General features: G+C 36.5%; 1 protein-coding gene across 1 annotated transcript; it reads left to right on the top strand.

Annotated features, from left to right (window-relative positions):
* Positions 1 to 1,218: 1,218 nt before the first annotated feature.
* Positions 1,219 to 20,779, top strand: LOC129269057 (guanine nucleotide-binding protein G(o) subunit alpha-like). The gene is made up of 9 exons (XM_064105268.1): positions 1,219 to 1,436; positions 3,642 to 3,804; positions 4,893 to 4,984; positions 12,554 to 12,646; positions 14,508 to 14,668; positions 15,679 to 15,807; positions 16,769 to 16,898; positions 18,341 to 18,500; positions 19,170 to 20,779. The coding sequence occupies exons 2-9, from the start codon at positions 3,681 to 3,683 to the stop codon at positions 19,358 to 19,360; spliced, it is 1,080 nt and encodes a 359-aa protein (XP_063961338.1). The 5' UTR covers positions 1,219 to 1,436; positions 3,642 to 3,680; the 3' UTR covers positions 19,361 to 20,779.
* The last annotated feature ends 786 nt before the right edge of the window (positions 20,780 to 21,565 follow it).

Raw genomic sequence — 21,565 nt, 5'->3', positions numbered from 1 at the left:
TTTTTTTAAACCACCCCTAACACCAGGACATAGGGGGGGCACCATGGTTCATTCCCCCCCCCCCCACTGAAATATTATATTTACATGATAGAGTTAAATATAAACCCTTTTTTCATGCATGTGCAGAAATAAATTTATACGCCTTATTTTTCCCCTTTTTGGTTGCAATTTTGACCCCCTTTCACTGTATGGAGTTTGGTGTTCAAATTGGATTGGTAATGCCCCCCCCCCCAACCAAAACATTTCATGTTTATAATACCCCCATTCAAATATTTTGTGCTTTTTGTGTAATTTGACTCCATAAATAAGTGTAAAATCCTAGCTATAGTAAAATTTTCCTCTGATCACGGGACAATGTGAGAGAGAAAAAGGGTAGGGAAGAAGGGGGGGGGGGAGAGTAAGGGGGAAAAGATGAAGTAAGAGAAGGGAAAGAAGGAAAGAAAGTGGAGAGAAAAGAAAGGGAAGAGAAGCAAAGGAATTGATAAATGAAGGAGAGAGAAAGAGAAGCAAAGGAGTTGATAAATGAAGGAGAGAGAGGAGGGAGGGGAAAGAGAAGCAGAAGAAGGGAAAGGGAGATAGGCAATTAAACGAAGGGGAGAAGCAAAGTATATGAGAGGGGGAATGGAAATAAATGAAGGGGAATAGAGACCAAAAAAAGAGAAGCAAAAGATGGGAAACAGGAAGGGGGAAGGTAAAAAAAAATGGGGGCGGGGAGACAGTCACTGCCCTTTGAGGTTGATATGAAAGGCAGGGTTCTTTTTTAGAGCTTGTGATAAAAGTCTAGTCTGCCTTCGCGGAGTGGAGTGGGGTATAGAATGGGGATGGCCCCGTCCTTTTAAGACAGCTAGCCAGTGGGGAGAGGGGACTTTTCCCAAAAGGGCAGATGCTTCGGCAGCTAGCCCCTGTTCTCATATGTCTCTCTCCTTTATTTATCAACTCCTTTGCTTCTCTTCCCATTTCTTTTCTCTCCACTTTCTTTCCTTCTTTCCCTTCTCTTACTTCATTAGAGTTGTTTTCCCCGGTCGTTTTCCAGCCGTCTATTTATTTAATGTTAGTGTATGCATTTACGATACCAATGATCCATCAATTTTTTTGTCTGTTAAGTTCATAAATTGGTTGAATTGGTCTACCACACTGATCTGTAAAATAAGCCTCCAGATAAAGAGGTCTACCAAAAAAGAGGATCCAGAATAGAAAGAACTTGTTTTTTTCCTTAGAGTCGAGAGAGGGCGTTCTGTTGACAATGCAATGCGCCAATATAATGTCTAGTGTATGTTATCTGTTGAGCGATCGGTCGACAGAGTAGAAAATGGATTCACGATTCTCTTGCCGAAGAAATCATTTTTATTCCGGATAATTTAAGGATATAATTCAGCATACTGTCCAGACTTCGGAAAACTAGGATCAGAGCTACAACAAGTGAAGATCACAAGCAGGTAAGCATTTACGTTGAGTGTTTGATTCACACACCTTTCGCGGGATCGGATGATGCTGAGCTGGCTGCAGGCACTGCCGGGGGAATAACCCAAGAAGACTCGGCTCCAGCTCCGCGAGTCTACTCCGCCGCTAGACCAAAAGCTTCGCCTTCGGTCTCTGTTATATTGGTTGTTCCGCTGAACTCCGTTGCCGTTGGCTCCACTCAGTCACCAATTACGACTACGAGGAGAAATTTAAAAAATGTTAAAAAACTCCTCGAAACAGACGGCTGCCAGCTTTCTACTCCGCCGCTTGCTTCGGCGATGCCGATGGCAGCTAATAAATGGAGTTTGAATTAAGCTTGTAACCGATTTTGCAATCGGCAACCGATTCCATTCGATTTCACCACAATCGGCAATCACTTGCCGATCTTCGATCATGCCCCTTGAAGGAAAAAATCGAAAATAAAAAATCGGCGTAGATCTGGTTACAGTGCGTGATTGTTTTTGAGGTGCTAGCTATTTAGAGGTCGCATTATTCAGGGAGAAAGACGCGGTAATCCGGTATTATCTATGGCGATGTTTAAGATGATAGATATCTTCTCTTCCGCTTCTCTTCCAACTCATGGTGATAGCGGATGCCGCCGTGAACTTTGAAAGGTCGTATTACCGATGGAGCTCACTGCGTTACTCTCTTACATCGTTTATGATTATATACATTTTATTTTCAACCTCGTGGTGATAGCGGATGCCGCCGTGAACTTTGAAAGGTCGTATTACCGACGGAGCTCACTGCGCTACTCTCTTACCCCCTTTATAATGATATAAATCTTCTCTTCAACCTCGTGGTGATAGCGGACCCCGCCGTGAACTTCAAATTGATTTGAAAACGCTAGCTACCCAAAACATTTTAATAACATATTTCAAATCATCGTGCGTGCTTGCGTCTTCTACTTCATTTTAATTGCACTTGCGACTTTAAGATGATGCGTCGTAAGAGATCATTCCAATAATTCTAAATCGCTAGCACCTAAAAATACTTCTAAAAGATGTCCCGCCGATCGTTCATTAACCTGTGATCTATGAGAAATATTTTCATTTTATTTTCCTTTGCGCCTTTGCTCGGAAGATGCGTCTTTCGTTTATCTTTCTAATAAAAATCACTCGGTTTATTTTAAAGCTATAACACCTCAAAACCCCTGGCTTTAAAACATGTTCCAAACGATCGCGCATGTTGGCGACTTCCATTCCAATGCATTCGTCTTTGTGACTTTGTCAGGAAGATGCGCGCGACCGCGAACAACATTTTGATGTATTCCTTTGTTTTTAAACATCGCCGATTCGATTTTCGATTCGATTTCGATTTTAGAAGCTTAACTGCCGATCCGATTTTCGATCTGATTTCTGATCCGATTTACAACATTAGTTTGAATTACTAACTATCAATGATGGGGGGATCGGGTGTCTGGGTGTCCGGACACTTTATATTTATGAAGCCTTCTTTGTTGACTTTGGATTACACTAAAAATATGAATTAAATAGTTGTAATCATCTTCTATTTTGTTCTCTATAATATTTCATAACATTTTGTTCTAAAAATTGATGAAACTTCGCTTGTAATTTTTTTCAAATGACTTTCTAAACTTGATCGTCCGGACACACAACCTATCCGGATACAACACAATCACAACTGGGACCTGGGTATACATGTATAATCTTAATTTTGTTAAAATACAAACACTGCCAGTTAAATTTGACGAATAGCATAGCATAGTGGCTATATATATTGGTGAATATATTCAGCAATCCTCAAATGAGACTAGCCAGCTCTAAGAGTATTTTTAGGTCTTCTTTCAGTTTCAGATCAGATTTTCCATTTTCTTGCTAACTTTTTTTAACCCACACTCCACAGCGATTTTTGTTTTGTGTGTGTGTTACTAACGTTTGATCTACATGTATTATTGCTGAAGTTGAGTGGCAAGCAATAGAGGCGCTCCACTTGTGTTTTTTTGTGATCGGGGTGGACAAGGGTAAATTTCCTGGTCAGAGAATTCTTGGTTTTCAAGTACTGGTATAACTAAAGGCTGAGAGCACCTGCCAACTGAATTAGTTGACACACTTTTTAATTTTTTAAAAACATTTTTTCATTAATCAAAGATAAGCCTATAAGCTATTCATATTGTACTCATGAGTCATTTTTCAATATTTTGTTACTTTTCTTACCAGATTCCATCTGATAGTGTGCACCTTGTGCAACCATGAACCATGGGGACTTGTGTGAGCTTAGACCAAGAGCAGAAGAGGGCCCGTCATCGCAGCGAAGAGATAGACCGCAACTTGGTAGCTATGGCTAGACAGGAAGAGAATATAGTCAAGATCCTCTTACTAGGTAGGAATAGGGCTCAAATTAACCCAAGACCACCCTAGGCCATGGCATCCGATGCCCTCAGAAATGGCCTTGATGCCCTTCCAAATAATTGTAGACTTGAGGCACAAAAAGTGCCCTTTTTGCCCGAGGCCTTGGTGCCCTATGGAAATCCAGTGCATGTGTCCCATTGAAAAGTACATATTACTATTGATGCCTTGTTTCAATGGCCTTAGATGCCTCTAAAGTGAGCACCGCCTTCCCTTTCCTTTAAAGTGCCCTATCAAATTATGGCCTTGCGCCTTTGAAAATCGAGCCCTGTAGGAAGAAACTACTTGAAACACAATGGCCCATAGCCTATTCTGAACTATTGTTCGATTTAGACCGGTCTAACATTTTGGTGTAACTATGGGTAGCCAATTCAAGTTCAATTTATCAGCTCATTTGACTCTATATCATTCATAACTGTCAGGAAATAATGATTAAAAGTTGTTTCCTTCACTGTTAAAGCATGTGGAAAGAGATAATAGGAGAGACACATTATTTATAAACAAGCATTTGACATTTTCAACTCCCAATACTAGTACAGAGTTCTACCATTGTCAAAGGTATATACCAGACTAAGGAACATGGGTATATTTCTCCATATAGTCCTTTGAAATTCAATATTTTAGGGTAACGTCACTTTTTTAATTGTGCAGATTTATATTTCATACATTCATAGCTAAAAAATGTCCTAGGCCAGCCAATAGGGCATTCAAGAACATGGGACCTTTGATTTAAATCCTAGTGAGCACTGTACATGTACATTTTTTGTACATTATATGGTTCTGTTATAAACTTTGAAAGTAAAAACCGAAAAAAAAAATTTATTTTCTATTTTCTTTTGTCTTCAGTTTTTTTTTTTTTTTTTTTGGGGGGGGGAGGTGTTGGTTGAAGGGGTTTTGTTTCAATGTTGCATTATAATATTGATTTCATACATGAATGGAAAAATTCAAATAAATGTTTTTTTTGTGATGTTTTATCATATAGCATTTTTCATTTGTGTTACCATGAGTGGTGAAATGCCTCAGACATTGAGCACATTTCATTTTTTTTTTTTTTTTTACCAGGTGCTGGGGAAAGTGGAAAGAGTACCCTGGTGAAGCAAATGAAAATTATACACAGTGACGGTTTCACAGATTATGAACTCATGAGTTTCAAGGTAGGCTGAACATTCTAATCACATTTTACTACAACTTCTGATACTGATGGGTCATTTTACACTAGTGAAATAGTCATTCTCACCATTATACTTTTTGTTTAATTCATAAGATACATGTAGCTGTAATAGCTTCAAGTTCAGCTATAGCAGGGCTCCACACCAACCCTTTTTTCCTACTGGTCCGACATGTACATACCCAGTTTTTCCATTTTCCTGGACCAAACCCAAAATTTACTGGTCCCCCAAAATAAAGAAAAATATAAAAAAGACTTGAGTTTATTTTGCTGTCTTTTATTGCTTGGTGTTACCCCCACCTCCCCCCCCCAAAAAAAAACAGTACGCACAAACAACAATAGTTCATGAGAGACATGTTTTTGAGACGCCAGAGCCATTTTTATAATTTACCAAAGAGAAGAAAATATATTTTGTATCTGTTAGGTCATCTTGGACCAGTAAATCTGGTGGGTGTTTCATAAAGCTGTTCGTAAGTTAAGAACGACTTTAAGAACGACTGGTGATCCTTTCTTATGGCAAATGGTATATTCATTCGCGATAGTTTCGCGCGTAAGAAAGGATCACCAGTCGTTCTTAAAGTCCCTCTTATCTTACGAACAGCTTTATGAAACGGGGCCCTGGCTTTTTCTGACAAGTTACTGTTACACGACAGCAATTTTTATCGGTGTGGGACCAGTGCCAGTGTCGCGCGTTGACTGTGGGTGGTAATTATAGGGACAGTGATTTTCCGTTTCTAAAAATTGCCTTTTCCGTTTCAGAAAATCTCAAATTCCGTTTCAGGATGTCTGAAAACGGAAATTCCGTTTCCCCATAGACTTTGTGTACATGAAAAAGTGACGATTCCGTTTACATAGAAAACCAATACGCAATGATGTCAAAATGCTAGTGCTGTCAAAATTTGCATCTGCCAATGTACTATCATCGCTTTAAAATTCATTTAAATCAAAGAGATTCGAGCTAAAAAACTATCAACATAAATAAATCCTCACCTTTCATATTATTACTATTAGCATTATTTTATGGTAAATGAGGTTTTATCACTGATTTGGGGACTTTTCGGACATGGTTTTGATCAGTCGACGACTTCCTCCTATCCGCCATTTTGGATTTGTTGAATCACCGTGATCATGATATTATGACCGAACGCAGAGGGCAGCAACACACGGCCGTATTCTGCCTTATATGCAGACGTGAGTGTAAACTAATTTAGATACGATCGAGGGGCTCGAGTGTAGGTGCGATGTGTTGATTGTCATGATTGTTGTAGCAAAGTGAGATCGTGTTTTTTCCAGTTGATATTCGTATTTTATTGAGGATTTGGGAGTAATTTTTGTTGCTATTTTGTGCATTTTGAGAAAAAACATGTTTTCCGTGATTTTCCGTTTGAAAAGCCACTTTCCGTTTCAAAAGGCCGATTCCGTGAATTCCGTCCGTTTTCCGCGATCGCGGAAAATCACTGTCCCTATAATTATCATTGCCTTTATAGTTAACTTTATAGCACACTGTTAGCGAGTGCAAATTGCTAAATCATTCATTTTTATAGTGAAAATTGTTTTTAATCCTGCTGTGAGGATTGCTACAATTTTTATCTGTTAGTGAATTGAGAAGTATTATAATATGAGTATCTACAATTCAGTTTGGTACAGTGTATACTGTTGTTTTCTAGTTAAACCCTTGTTTTGAGATCAGAATACCACTCTATCTATTTGATATACATGCATGTATCACCTTAGGTTATTTTCAATGTGCATATTTGCCGTCTTCAAACTTCTTTTTAGTGTGAATGGCTCCATTTATGCAAAGAGACTGCAATGTAAAGAGAAGCACAATTGTAATATTGCCTCATCATACTGTTAGAAGGTCATATCTTCAAGCATGTACTGTACATGAAATGTACAGCATAATGTGATCGTTTATTTGCCTTGAACATCTGCATGTATTGTGAGCTGAATTTACATTCAGGGCCAGTCAACTGCATAGCAGGCCCTATGTAACTTGTTCAAATATTGTCGATCAAAGTAGTAGAAGCGTTGGATGGAAGAGAATAAAGTACCCTATATCAACGAATATTGTTGAGCAATTCAGTAATTTCAGTTTAATTATTATCAGCTACATGTATTTCAGTACACATATTAATCAGACTGATTTTATTGCTATCATAACGTAATTTGTTACAAGTCCTTTGTCGCAGGTACATGTATAGATAATTAATATCAATACAATATTTGCAGTACAATGTCATGAAAAAAAATCAATGTTGGGTCAAAGAGATTAAAGACTTTGGGGTCAAAGGTTGCCATTCAATTTGTTACATTGGTGAATTGTGACACAATAGAGTGTTTATGATTTACTATATTTACAGTAAATTTATTTGATATGGTTTCATGATCAAGGCTAATTTGTAAACAGACACCATTCATGTGTGACTAAAACCCTGTGGGGTAAAATATGCAACAATGGTCTTGTTTGGAAATATTTTGTTGTTCCTGCCTCCATGATTTCTAGCTGTTTTTCATCTCTGTCAAACCAGCAGACAATAGACAGTTTGAAATGTGTTTTCGTTATTGTTGTAGAATGTACTTTGTGACAGTAATGGGGAGCAGTAAATAGTTGTGCTTTATTCCATATACTTCAGAGTCTGAGCATTTCAACATTAAAGGGATGCTCCGGGCTGAAGAATGTATTTATATCAAAATAAATAGAGTAAAATTCACAGAGCAAAATGCTGAAAATCGGATAACAAATAAATAACAAAGTTATTGAATTTGAAAGTTTAGCAATATTTTGTGAAAACAATCATATGCACGTTGTCATAAATATTCATTAGGTGGGCGGATGATGTCACGTCCCCACTTTCCTTTTTCTTATGTTATTGCATGACATCATAATTAGTTCATTTTTTTCATACATGTGTTAAGATGTTGTGCCTCCATTATGACGAAATAAGTTGCAGCAATAAATAACTAATGGACTTAATAAGTCAATCCAATTGTTTTAGTTCTTGGTAGAATTTTTTTAATAAACCTAATTCCATATAATAAAATACAAAAGAACAAGTGGGGATATGACATCATCAGCCCATCTAATGAATATTTATGAAGACATGCCTAGAACTGTTTCACTGGAATAATGCAAATCTTTAAAATTCAATAAAGTTCTTCATTATTTGTGATCCGATTTTGATCAACTTTTCAGCATTTTTCTCTGTGTATTTTACTCTATTTATATAGATGATAATACCTTCGGCCCGGACCATCCCTTTAAAGTGAATTTATGTGTTGGGAACTTGGGATAGGTGATTTTGATGTTGTGTTTATTGACAGAATATAAACAGGAAAGCATTTCTCATCCTCATCAGGTGCCCTCACATTGAATTGCCCCCCCTTCAAAAAACAAACAAACAGACAAATAACCAACACCCCCTTCTCCCCCCCAAAAAAAGAACAGATTAAGCTCCTCTTTCTCTTGTTCCTAATTTTGGGAGATTTAAGATGGGGAAACTAAAATATTTGAACCGTAGTGTATTTAATATTCAGGATATTTACTATAATGAAGATCTTAGTACATGTACAGTATTATAAACTAGTACACAATTGCTTTTACCTCCAAATTTTGGGATGTACAGAACATATTGCCAAATCTAGACTGGTTAAACTCACTGGACAGAACTCCAGTGTACTACCTCCTTGGTACTACCCACTACAGAAAAAAGGACCTCAAGTTAGCTCACTCTTTTGATGGTTGTATTGTTGTTGGATGTGTGGGCAAGCATCCCACAGGGTGATGACTGTGACAGTTGACATGACACATGCTGGTCACTAAGGTGAACCCTCCAGGACACCCTTCTAAGGTCAACCACACAAAGGCATTACAATGGAAGAATAGAGCGGGACGAGCACCAGGGAATAGTTTCACTTCGACACATGGTACATCACATATACCCTTTTTACACAGGATTTTCTTAGCCCCGGACTATCGCTAACCCCGTACTATCCTTAACCCCGTACTATTTTTTTTCCTTTTTACACATGCCAAATTGTTCTTGCTAACCCCGGATAAGGAATGCTTGCTTTTCACACACGAAACTCGCTAACCCCGGACAAGTGGTTTTTGTCGATCATTCGTAGTACAAGTACTTCACTCGTACCTTTTTACACACCCTACAATTTCCTTAACCCCGTACTATAGGTGGGGCCAAATTGCCATTTAGCCCCACCTATAGTACGGGGTTAAGCTTAGCCCACTTTCGTTTTACACTAGCGATCTTAACCCCGTACTATCGCTCTTAGCACCGCAATTGCTGGGATAACCCTGCTTTTTTGCAGGGCCAAATAATCCCGTACTAAAGGTGGGGTTAGCCCACTTTGCAAAAATGCTGTGTAAAAAGAAAGTGGGCTAAGCTTAACCCCGTACTATAGGTGGGGCTAAATGGCAATTTAGCCCCACCTATAGTACGGGGTTAAGGAAAATTTAGCGTGTGTAAAAAGGGTAATAGAGTACAAAAGAGAAAGAAAAAATTAAACAATCATTCCATCAATCAAACAATACAGTGTTGATCAGAAAAGTTCCTACATTGCTTTTGATAATATCATGTGAGAAAACAATATACGTACAATGTATGTGCAGAGTGTTGATTTTTTTTAGCTATATAAAGTGGAGAGTGTGTTTCTTTTTAAAATACTTTATTAGCTTTTCTCAGTGAAGGTTGTTTGACTACATGTTTAAGACAAATAAAAAATGAACTCTGTGGCTACACTGTATGTAATAATGAGACAGACAAGCAAGAAAATGTAATAAATGAGAACAAGATCATCTTCTAGTTACTTTTAATGCATAGTCACGTATTGTATTACCGGACACTATTATGATTCCGGACGCGCATATTACTGCGTTCGAAAACAATTTCGTACCTCAAGACTTTCGCAATTCAATTTCACAGAGCAATACATAGAACAAGATTGCAAAAACAAGGCCAAAAAATCCAACTTTTACCTTATTTATCTCTAAAATGACAGAAAATGCTTAAAATAACATATAACATAGTTTTGCATAAACAATTGATATATTTTCTAACGGAAATATGGGCCTGATTTGCCGAATGTCAATCTCGTCCACTCCTTCGATCGAATGATGAGGTGTGGTGTATTGTGGGTGATCGTCGACGGCTAGTTCTCAAGGTACCCGTTCGCGAGGTTTACCGTGAGTAGAGCCGTCGATCGGCGGCGCATCGATAGAACTTGATGAGCGTCATGATACGAACGCGAGCATATTATTATTGGAAAATGCCATGGAACATGCAGCTAACAGGAAAATATAAAATAAGTTATCAAACACAAATTTATTACCAACATCTGCTCAGATTCGATATAAAAAAGCAAATAAAAACTTATAATTTACTCTTGATATGATATAAGAACAAAAAAATCACACAAATTTGTTCTTACATCGATAATCAAGGATATCTTTACCCGTCCGGCTTGCGTCCGGAATCATGATGTAATTTGTCGCGCACGAAAATAATTGTTTTTCGTGGAGGGGTATGCGGCAAGTGCGATGCAAAGAAAATGGTAAATATAAAATAATTTTATCATATTCATAATTTTCATAATATTTGGAATAGCAAGTGTGAATTTTTCTTGATTGTATTTCCTCTAGTTGTCATTTTTAAAGCACTGAAATAAAGGTGTCTGGCAATAGGATACACTGCCATAGATGTTCAGACTTTAGACAAAGAACAAGTTACTTTTTTTATGACAAGCACTGTGTCATGTACAATCAATCTTTAACTTTAACCAAACCAATAGGGTGACATAGGCCTAGGTAATATAGAACTTGAAAAAGCTTTATGCCCTCACTCCCATAGTATGAGTTCCCCGGGGGGCCACTTACATTGACGAGTGGATACCATGCGCGACCAAAAAAACACGTAAAAAGGATGTCTTTTTCAAGATAGGGCACGTTACGTACGTAACGTGAAAAGGGTGTCAAAAACACTAAACTAGGAAAGCTACGTGTTTAGGGTCAAGTTTGCGAGGGTGTAAAAAATTAAGACTAAAATGTTTTATAAAGGATGTACTTTTGCCCCAAGAGTCAACACTACGTGTTTAGAGTACGATTTGGGCGAGATGTCGGAGGTGGGGCTGTACTAAACCCACTGATGTGGGTGAAGGTAGGCCGACGACCGACATCCGTGACATAACAATTAAAATATCGCTGTACTTGTTTAGGGGGTCAATTCAGGGAACTTGCCAAGAGTATCGTTTTGTTTCCAATACTTGTTAAGGGTATGGTTTCACACGCCAATACTTGTTAAGGGATGCATTTTCAGAACTGGAAAATACGTGTTTAGGGTGCTTTTCGGGACCCCATGGTCGCGCATGGTATCCACTCGTCTCTAGTAAGTGGCCCCCCCCGGATGAGTTCCCTAACTCAGAGTCTTTCACTGAAATAGTCATCTATCCACAGATGATAACATCTATTCAAAATTGGAGCGTGTATTTTCACACATTACCCCAACTGATACATCGATGCAGAGCTTTGCTTTGTCAAATAAGCTTTTTTCTTGAGGATTGTAGCAAAAAGAAACCAAAGAAAATGGAAAATTGGGGGATATTGCCTTATTGGGTCTGACCATTCAAGTGGACCTTTGGTCAAGTGGTTGGACCCTGTGTATCTAAAGCATTCACTCAAATATGTAGGAGGTCCATGATGTGAGCAAGTCCTGTGCCAAAATAATGCCTTCTATTGTGCTGCCAGCTGTTCATGTGTAACTGTTACTGAGTGTAAACACTGTTTGTAAACAAACTTAAACCACAATCTTTACTAATAGGGGCTGTTATTGATATGGGTATATTAAGTACAATAGAAGCCATGAAGCATATGGACAATATCTCACAGAGATTTAAATTGTAATGTACCTCAAACCAAGTGAAGCTTGAATATAGTATTTTTTTTGTACTTCACGATTATATTGTTTTATGAAGTGCTATGTGTATTTCATGCACAAAATATTAAGGTTTCGTTAAAAAGAATACAACATTCTACTTCTTGTTCACATTTGTAGATATGTCTTAACTTTTCATCAAATCATAGGTACTGAGCAGGATTCAAACCACAAATTTAGTTACACATAATGTATCCACTATAAACATTAAAGATAAGTACCAGTTGTGGTAACGATCTCAAAATGAGGTTGAACAAAATCCAATAAAATTACCATCCAAGTGTGTATGAATAAAAAATATGTGCCAAATGGCTCTGGAAGAAAATGCGTAATTGCTGAGAAATTAGCAAAATAAGCACAGAATTTCATCAAATGTGGGGTATTTTTTCCAAGCAATATCAATACACTGTCCCACATACGCTTTTCTGTGTTAATGACCATCAGAATTATCGGTTTTGCGCTAAGATTTCATGATTTCAATATGGTGACAATTACCTTCATGTAAAAGACTGTCTCATGAAATAATTGTTTGCTGCAACTACTTGCATAAATTGTTATTGTATGGTTGCCAATTGCGGTTGTTTTTTTTTTCTTTTGACTGTTCTGTCCAGCCTGCTGTCTTGGATAATCTACTGAATTCCATGAAGTACGTACTCAACGGGATGGGCCTGTTACGAATACCTCTTGCCAACTCTAGAAATAAGGTAAGACTTTAAAATAGTACATGTGCAAGTATATGTATTGGTCACACCAGTAGAACTTGACCGACACTTTTGTCTTGTATAAACCCTCAAACAACCCATTCGTTACAGAAGTTTATATTTGATTTTATTTGATAATTGTGTTTGATAAAATATTTTAAATCCTTGTATGTACTTAACTTGTTTCCCACGGTACATGTACTGTATGTTTTTTGTACAACACCCCATTTGATGAAACTACAAATCATGAACAAACCCTCCAAATACTTTGTACACTACACACCCCATGATTTGGATTCACGAATGTAAAATGAACTTGTGCTTTTGGCAGATGATGACATGATGGCCATTTTACCAACAGACCAAAGAAAACAAATGGCTACCCTAAAAAGTAAATTTGACCAATTTCAACAAGTAGGTCAGTCAAGATTCAACTGTAGTAAATACTGCAAGTTGAAACTTACTGGAGTAACTTTTTAGGATAGTGGTATATGTTTGACAGAGCCACAGAGGTATAAACATCGTAGTCGATTAATCATGTACATGTACAATAGACCTACAATTTGGTTGTAAATTCACTACGTAATAGTGCGATCAGATTGGTTTAAACCCATCTTGTTTTTTTGTCAGTCTGTAAAGCAAGGCTCTAATTAATCAGGATTAGCCAGGCTTCGAGATGAAAGGGAAGCATTTTAAGTTTGATAGATGACTGTCATTCCCAGTGCTTGTATTCAACACCTCGCTTGGATCATGGTACAACCTGCTGTAACCCCTCTCAATGGTCTGTCTTCATTGTTATGCTGTAATACAATCAGACTAAGACCTTGTATCGTTGGGGGTGATTTATACGATTGATCATACACAATAATCAATGCCGTTGATCCTAGAAATGTAACGAGGCCCAGTTTTCAAATCAAGATCTGTATGATTTATGTCAAATGGTTTATTTTCTTTTTAATGTGTAATCTGTCTATTAAAAGTTTAATGTAATTCAGTACCCCATCTCTCAAGCTTTTGCCTTTCAGGGCACCCCAATCTGTATCAAACCAGAGTTGCCAATCGGTAGGATCTTATCCAATGAATTTTAAGGGGAAAGTCACCCTACATACATGTATGATTTTACCCCTCAAAATAGGATTTTTGAAACTTAGAATATTGATTTTTGTTATGTTTTTTCAAAATTTTAAAGAAAGTCAGATTTTAGGCTTGAAAAAAGGATGGAAAAATAAATAATAGGATTTTTTTCACAGTTAAGTTTGGCAGGTCGGTTTAACTGTACAGGTGTATATTGTGGTTCATAAATAGAATACAAGAGAAACTGTTTTTTTTTTATTGGTCATGTACAGTTTGCCCCATGTGAGCCAAGTGATACATTAATTTACTGGATAGTCGGGAAGAATCTGGGGGGGGGGGGGCTCTCCTTTGTTATAATGTACTTCTGTGTATTCCAAATTTGATTTTTTATTCATCCAAAACGGGCTATTTCTCACTTTGAACAGGCAAATGGCATCAGCCTCTTGTATCATTTTTACTATGGGATAAAGACTGTAAATTTGACATTAGAGGGATTTTTTTCAAGATCGGCCTCTATATCTCTAGGATCCTGCTTTATCTTTTATTTTTTTATCAGAGAGGGCGAGTTAATAAATGAGATTCATTATTTTAAGAATCCTTTTATTCAGTTCTACACACCAGATTGCTTTAAAACAGTATGTGAACATAACAACAGCAACATTAAGTGTTCCATTTCATAATTGACTTTCATGTCTCTGTAGACATGATTAATATAAATTTATACTAGCAAGAATTATTGTTCATTTACTAACTTTTAATCATTCTTTTTATAATCTCCTTTCCTCCATAGTCCCATGCACAAGCAATCCTGCAGTGCCATAGATGTTTTGATGAACACACCGTAATGAAGCATGACATAGCCACTGCACTCATTGCCTTGTGGAACGATGCTGGAATACGTCAATGTGTTTCCAGAGGACATGAATATGAACTCAATGACTCTGCACTCTAGTAAGTCTAATATGTGATCTCTCAGAGGAGGATAAAATCCCTAAAAACAAGTGAATTGTTTGGTGTATTGTATGAAACAGACAAAAATAAAAGAAACAAATCAGAAAATAGCATTAAAATCAAACAGACATACTGATTTTTTCGACTTGCACTGTTTTTATGCTATTTTCCAATTTTGCAGTACGAAACACTCACTTAGAAACAGATTAATGAAAAGTTCTAGAAAAAATGATTTTTCTGATTTCAATCAAGCTAACATGTTGCGAGGGTTTCATTCTCCTTTAATGGAGTAGAACCCCCCCCCCCCCCCGGTGATTATCCTTACATGTACAGTTGTATGTGGGTTTGGATCCCAGCCACAGTGTTAATTTCCCTCAGCAAGATATTCATCCACATTCTCAAAGAACTGTGTGAACCAGAAGAAACCTAGCTTTAATAGCCAGGATAATGCAGGAAAAGCTTAAGCACCCCAAAAGGTGGATATGTGCTCATTATACTTGCCCTTTATTATTGTTATTATCATTATTAAAGGTTTGAGCATTGGAAAGGAATGAAATTGAATTGAGACTTAAACTCTGAGACTTTTCTTCATGAAGTTAATGTTCTTCACCCTGCCATTTAATAGTGAAATAAACCACGATCCCAACTCAGGGAGATGGGTGTCTTTTATCGGATTGTGCAGAACTGGTTGGTCTTCATTTTCATCTCCGCTGATATATGTATCAGTGATAAAAAAATTGTCCTTTTTCTCATAAAGAGAAACTTAAGGGTGAAAAGTCAAGACAGAGAAGAATTTAAGAATTAAAGCTAATAAAACAGTTTTCTTTATCAGAAACTTAAGCTTAGTTTCATGAAAGGGTATTTTCTGTTAAAGTGGCTGTTAAAGTCACTAATATTGTAGATGAGTTGTATACATGTATTGTAATTAATATTTTGGTGTATATTATGTAGATATAGTTTAATGTGCTGAAAATTCCATGTTTTCCATTCTTTTCCCATGTTTCGTTTAGTTATTTTGAGAATATAGAAAGACTGACATCTGAGAAATACAAACCAGATACTCAAGATGTCCTGAGAGCTCGAGTCAGAACAACAGGGATACTGGAAACACACTTCAAAATAAGGGGTGTCATATTCAGGTAAGTTACATTGGAAACTTATATTCTGATTACCCCTCTCGTTCCCTCCCCCCCAAAAGAAATATATAATTATAACTATAATAAATAAAATGAATAAATAAAATGAAAATGAAATTAAAATAATGAAAAATAAAGAAATAAACGACACAGCAATAACAACATCAACAAAGAAGTAACCCTAAAACATCAGATAATGACACGCAAATGGTGAACTTGCTATACATGCTAAGCACTGAAAACTTACATACAGGTTTTACCACATAGCTTGTATTTGAACAGTCCTGCATATTTTTGAGTTAGTCCTTGCAAAATTTAATTTTAACTTTAAAAACTTGTAAGAATGGCATAGGGTTAAATGCAATGCAGGTTAGGAAATAATTTGGATTTCATTAATGGGTTATTTATCATTCACACATTAGGGCGATATTGATATTTTGGGCTATTTCATTTCAAAGGCCACTTTTTGTGTGCAACAAGCAATTATGGGTTAAATACAAATATTTTTCTGCTGTATATAAAATATTGAATTTCTGGATATTTTTCAATATTGGTTGCCGCATATCTTAGGGCAACCCTCAAAAAGATAGTAGCCCCAAAGCATTATATTTGAGAAATTTTATGAGTGCTTTGTGATATGATGAGGGTGATATCGCCTGTCACCTTCATGGAATTCCTACGCTGGGGCAATTCCATTTGTTTCATTGATATTTCTCTTGTACTTTTCATAAGTATAAAAATTGGCACAAAATTAAGCCATGATTTACGCTGTTCACCAAGTACATGTACTGTGTTTGATTGATGGGATGGTATACATATAAGCAACATTTGATCTTAATGTTTTGTTAATAAGCAGGTCCCGCTGGGAGAACAATTTTGGAACTGAATCAGCTACCATGGGTAAAATGTGACACTTCCATGATTATTGTTTCATTTTTTGTTTATAACTTTTTGCTATGATCAGGTTATATGATGTCGGAGGTCAGAGGTCGGAGAGAAGGAAGTGGATCCAGTGTTTTGACGATGTCAAGGCATTACTTTTTGTTGCTGCACTCAGTGGTTATGATATGGTTCTCTTTGAAGACCCAGAAGTGGTAAGAATAGGGAAGAATTTGGCAGTGAACGCGCTATATAAGCATGTTGGTATTGTTATATTAGTATAAGAATAATTTGGCTTTAATATAAAATGATATTGGGTATTTATTATATGCACATCATGTTCGATATGCAAATGAGGCAGCCAATGGCATCACCCACTCACTATTTCTTTGTATTTTATTATACCTGTATGGAATATGTGTGAATATCTTCTTTTTTTCCCACACTCAGTATAATGTGAAACTAGGGTTGAATCCTCATTAAATATGCGGGATCGCCATTGTCATTTAAAATTTTTTTTTCAACAGTACTTGGTGTTTCATGATACTTATTTTGGGGGGAAGTTTATCATGGTATGTGTGGAGTGCTAATAATTTGTATGTTAAAATGAAAAGACTAAAGGCTACTGATTTTTTTTTTCAATTGAAAATAATTAGACCTGGGATTCCCTTCATTTGAAATGCCCAGTATGTTATTAGTTCATGTAGGCCCCTGCTCAAATAGTGACAGATCTGGAGTTTATCCCTCTTTGAGCTAAATCCCTCTTGAGCTAATCCCCTTGTGTTAATCTCTATTTGAGTATCAGATGTCCACCTCACCATAGAAATACATCATTAATGAATTTTTTGCTATCTTGAAGGTTGTAGTTTATGTGTAGATAATGATTACAACATGGGTATCAAGTGACACGTATCCAGGATTATCTACTTCTTCTATGTGTATTTTTTTGCATTTTCAAACGAACATCTGCCCATCCACTGAGATAATGGAAATTGTTTCTCTTAGGCACATCATAAACTTAACATTGTATAAAGGATTCACATCATTTGGTCCTTGTGTAAGGACGAGTAATACAATTTGGAGAAAAAATCATAAAAATAGCTGTATTAGGCATATAGAAGAATTGATAATGAGATTTTAATGAGAGAATGCGGTTAGCTGTAGTTGAAAGTGCCAATTCTGCACCCCTCCCCAAACACAGTTGAATGCAGATTTGTACTGTACGATGCATCAAACGAAATAAGAATAGTCTTCAAATCACTAGTACAGTGGTAGGGTAAGGGAACCAAATGTGGAGTGTTGTGGCCCAGTGGATTAGTCTTGGGATTTGAAACAGAGGGTCGTGGGTTCAAATCCCAGCCATGGCGTAATTTCCTTCGGCAAGAAATTTCTCCACTTTGTGCTGCACTCAACCCAGGTGAGGTCAATGGGTACCTGGCAGGAATTTATTCCTTGAAATGCCACCGCGCTGTAAAAGGCTGCGGGGCTAAAGCCAGGGTAATAATATCCAATTAAGTGCACAGGGACGCATTTGGCAGTGATATGCGCTATATAAGCATGTTGGTATTATTATTATTAAACTGCATTGAATTCCCAAAGAGAGAAGTTGTTTTCATTGTATTATTTCAAAAATATATTCTTTCTCTTCTTTGCATAGAATCGCTTGCAAGAGAGTCTGAAGCTGTTTGAATCCATCTGCAATAACTGTTTCTTCCGTCAAACAACAATGATTCTCTTTCTCAACAAAGTGGATTTGTTCCAGTACAAAATTCTACACACATCAAGGCAGCTTCAACATTACTTCCCAGACTTCCAAGGTAATATCTTCAATAATTTATCCACATTGTGCTGCACTCAACCCAGGTGAGGTGAATGGGTACCCGGCAGGATTAATTCCTTGGATGCATGAGCGCTGAAAGGCAGCTCCAGCTAAAGCCGGGGTAATAATAATGATAACATCGCACCTCGGAATATAATATTTCTAGATAGATGGCACTATATAAATGCCTATTTTTATTATTATTATGATAACAGACTTTGTTGCTACTGGAACAAAATGAGGAGTAAGATATTTTAATTGGTGTTTAATTTCAAGGTTGACATGATTATTGGTTTTCCTGTGCCATTTTGTTCAAACAAAAAAAGAATAAATCCCTGTCTCCTATTACTAATGGTGAACTAAGAAAGTGATGCTTGCTACCCAGTACTGATGCTTTCTGAGCTATCAGGTAAAAAGAATCTCCTCCGTAGGTAAATAGGTAATAAAGGAGAATCAAGAGAACTTTCTCTGAGCCAGCAGTGCCTTTGAATGGTGTATGCGCTCTATAAATCTACATTATCATCATTATATCAGCATGGGTGTTTGAAACATAAACAGGTATGGTTCTTGTAGGTATTTCAATATTAATGCAATGAAGGCAACTGCACCGATGTTGCCTTAACCCTACTAATTTGCTTCCATGTCTGTCCTTTTTTTTTCTTACAAGGCCCGGACTATGACATTGATGCTGCAGCCAAGTACATCCAAAGACGCTTCCAGCAGTGCAACCGCAACCCCAAGAAGGAAGTATACCCCCATTTCACCACAGCAACGGATACTAGCAACATGGAGGTGGTCTTTCAAGTGGTGACAAACACGATCGTCAAAGACAATCTTGAGGCTGCTGCCCTCGTGTGATACCTATATTCACAGCCTTGCCAGCCTTGTTTGCATTTGTTTACCATGCAGTTTTGATTCCTTCAGTTATGTGATCTGCAGGTTTTGTAACCAGTTGGTTAGTCCTGCAAAGTGACATTGACTTCGGAATGCCTGGGATTACTCTGTTTTACTTTAATTTGCGACCCTCATGGATGCAGTTACTGGTGCTTGTGGTCATATGCATCTTTAAAAAAACTGTATGTCATATCCTTTATTTCATTGAGCTGGGGCTGTGGTTCCACAAGGATATATGCTGTCACCTATGATATTTCGTGAGATGTACATAATTAGTCAACAGGGTTGGTAATAGTGAAGAATCATCAGGAATTCTGGTACAAGACCCATGCTTTCTGAGATTGATTGATTGATGACTGGTAAGAGATTGTTGACTGCCGATGCCTTTAAAAAAAATTATTTGGGTTGAATTTTCTTGAAGGCCGTTTGCAAAGTGTGCACTATCGATGTAAAAAATTACATTTTCATTGGAGGATTCGTATAACATTTGAGTTTATCAATCATAGTAAATAATCTAAGTTAAGATAATGAATGGAGATTCATAAGATCATGAGTGTTATGGGAGAAATCTTTAAAGTGATGTTTTAGCACAAAGTGTTCAGTCAAAAGCAAATGATTAAAAACTAATAAGCAAACTTGTATTCATCATGGTGCCGTCATGTGACTAATCATCTGATATTCTTCATATTTTAAAAAAGAATTATGAGCACAAATATGAAATGTTTTTAAACAATATTCATATTTTCAAGTCAACTTTTCATATGATTATAAAAACCTAAACGTTTTCAAGTGTTTCGTTGATTTCATTGCAACAACCCTCCCCCCTAAGAAAAATGTACATATTTATGTAGAGTTACCATGGTGGCTTGCTTATCAGTTATGTATGTAAATATTTGATTTGATTTGTTATTTATTTTTTTATTTTCTTGATTTTATATTTGAATGTCAGAGAGCAAGGTACTAGCTTTCACTTCCAAGGTTATCATGGGTTAGCTTATTGATTATTAATCCAATGGTATTCACCCTTATGTTTTTCACCTAGATGCAAATTGTTGTCAGTCATACTTGAATGGTTTATGAAGTTGTGCTGAAATGAAATAGACATCTAATTTTGATCTTTTGCATATATGTAGAAGATCCCAATTAGATGCCTATATTTCAGCATGAATTCTCCTTGATTTCACTAAATTTGTCTTTTAGATTATTATGTCATTATTACTACAGAATATTTAAAAGTCCATACAAAATAAGCATACTATCTGTAGTTCTTCAAGTGAAAGCTAGTACCTCTTTCATTCTCTAAACACTTTGTTGTGTATTTGATTTTTTTTTAATACTTGCTGTGTGCCACAATTTTGTAGACTAGATGAACTATTTTTTGTGTATATGATGCCTTGATCTTGCTAACAGCTGTATTTGCAATGCATGGGGTTACATGATGTTAAAATCGATTCAATGAAATGTAAGGTTTGTGTTAATAAGGAACCTAAACGTATCTCTTGCCTAGCAAAGAAAACAGAATATGGCAATTTTTAACTTATGAATGTATATGAGGTTTATGTATTGCTATTGAATACATATAAATCATGCAACTATCACATTTGAACAATTATTGTATTAATATCCATTGAAATAGTTTTTATTCAATGTATCAAATTTGATTTTTTTTTTTTCATGTGTTTTTGTTTAATTAGAAAATAAAAGGTAGAAATTATTGAATAATAAATACAAATATAAGAAAATCATAAATCAATCATGAGTACTTTACCACAAATATTGGAAAAGGTCATTTCCAAGTAACCTCTTCAATTCTATGACGTAGAAGTATTGGCCAAAGTCTTCATTATCATTCACCATTTAATTTGCCAGACCTAGTGAATATATTATCAACTTTCTTATTTTCCAAAGTCACTATAGTAAGGACCAATATCAATTCTTAACTGAAAAAATTAATCAACAAGCACGACTAGGATTTGAACCAATGACCTAACAACAGTACACATTAGAGCTCTGTCGCGATGCTCTTACAACTATTCCACAAGCACTTATGGCAGAATTGATGTTCTAAAGGCTTTAGTATTAAATCGATGCTCTATTTCTTGATCTCCACTTCATTCAATTTTTTTTTTAAATATCCTAGGTAGGATTTTTTTAGAAATTCTATATCAC

This window comes from Lytechinus pictus, chromosome 10, assembly GCF_037042905.1.
Source record: "Lytechinus pictus isolate F3 Inbred chromosome 10, Lp3.0, whole genome shotgun sequence".
Lineage (NCBI taxonomy): Eukaryota > Metazoa > Echinodermata > Echinoidea > Temnopleuroida > Toxopneustidae > Lytechinus > Lytechinus pictus.
This window is presented reverse-complemented; position numbering and strand designations above follow the sequence as displayed.

Excerpts from the sequence above, each read along its gene's own strand:
- LOC129269057 (XM_064105268.1), top strand. The coding sequence starts at position 3,681 with ATGGGGACTTGTGTGAGCTTAGACCAAGAGCAGAAGAGGGCCCGTCAT. Across the intron at positions 4,985-12,553 it reads ATGAACTCATGAGTTTCAAG|CCTGCTGTCTTGGATAATCT; the intron begins GTAGGCTGAACA and ends TGTTCTGTCCAG. Across the intron at positions 12,647-14,507 it reads TTGCCAACTCTAGAAATAAG|TCCCATGCACAAGCAATCCT; the intron begins GTAAGACTTTAA and ends TTTCCTCCATAG.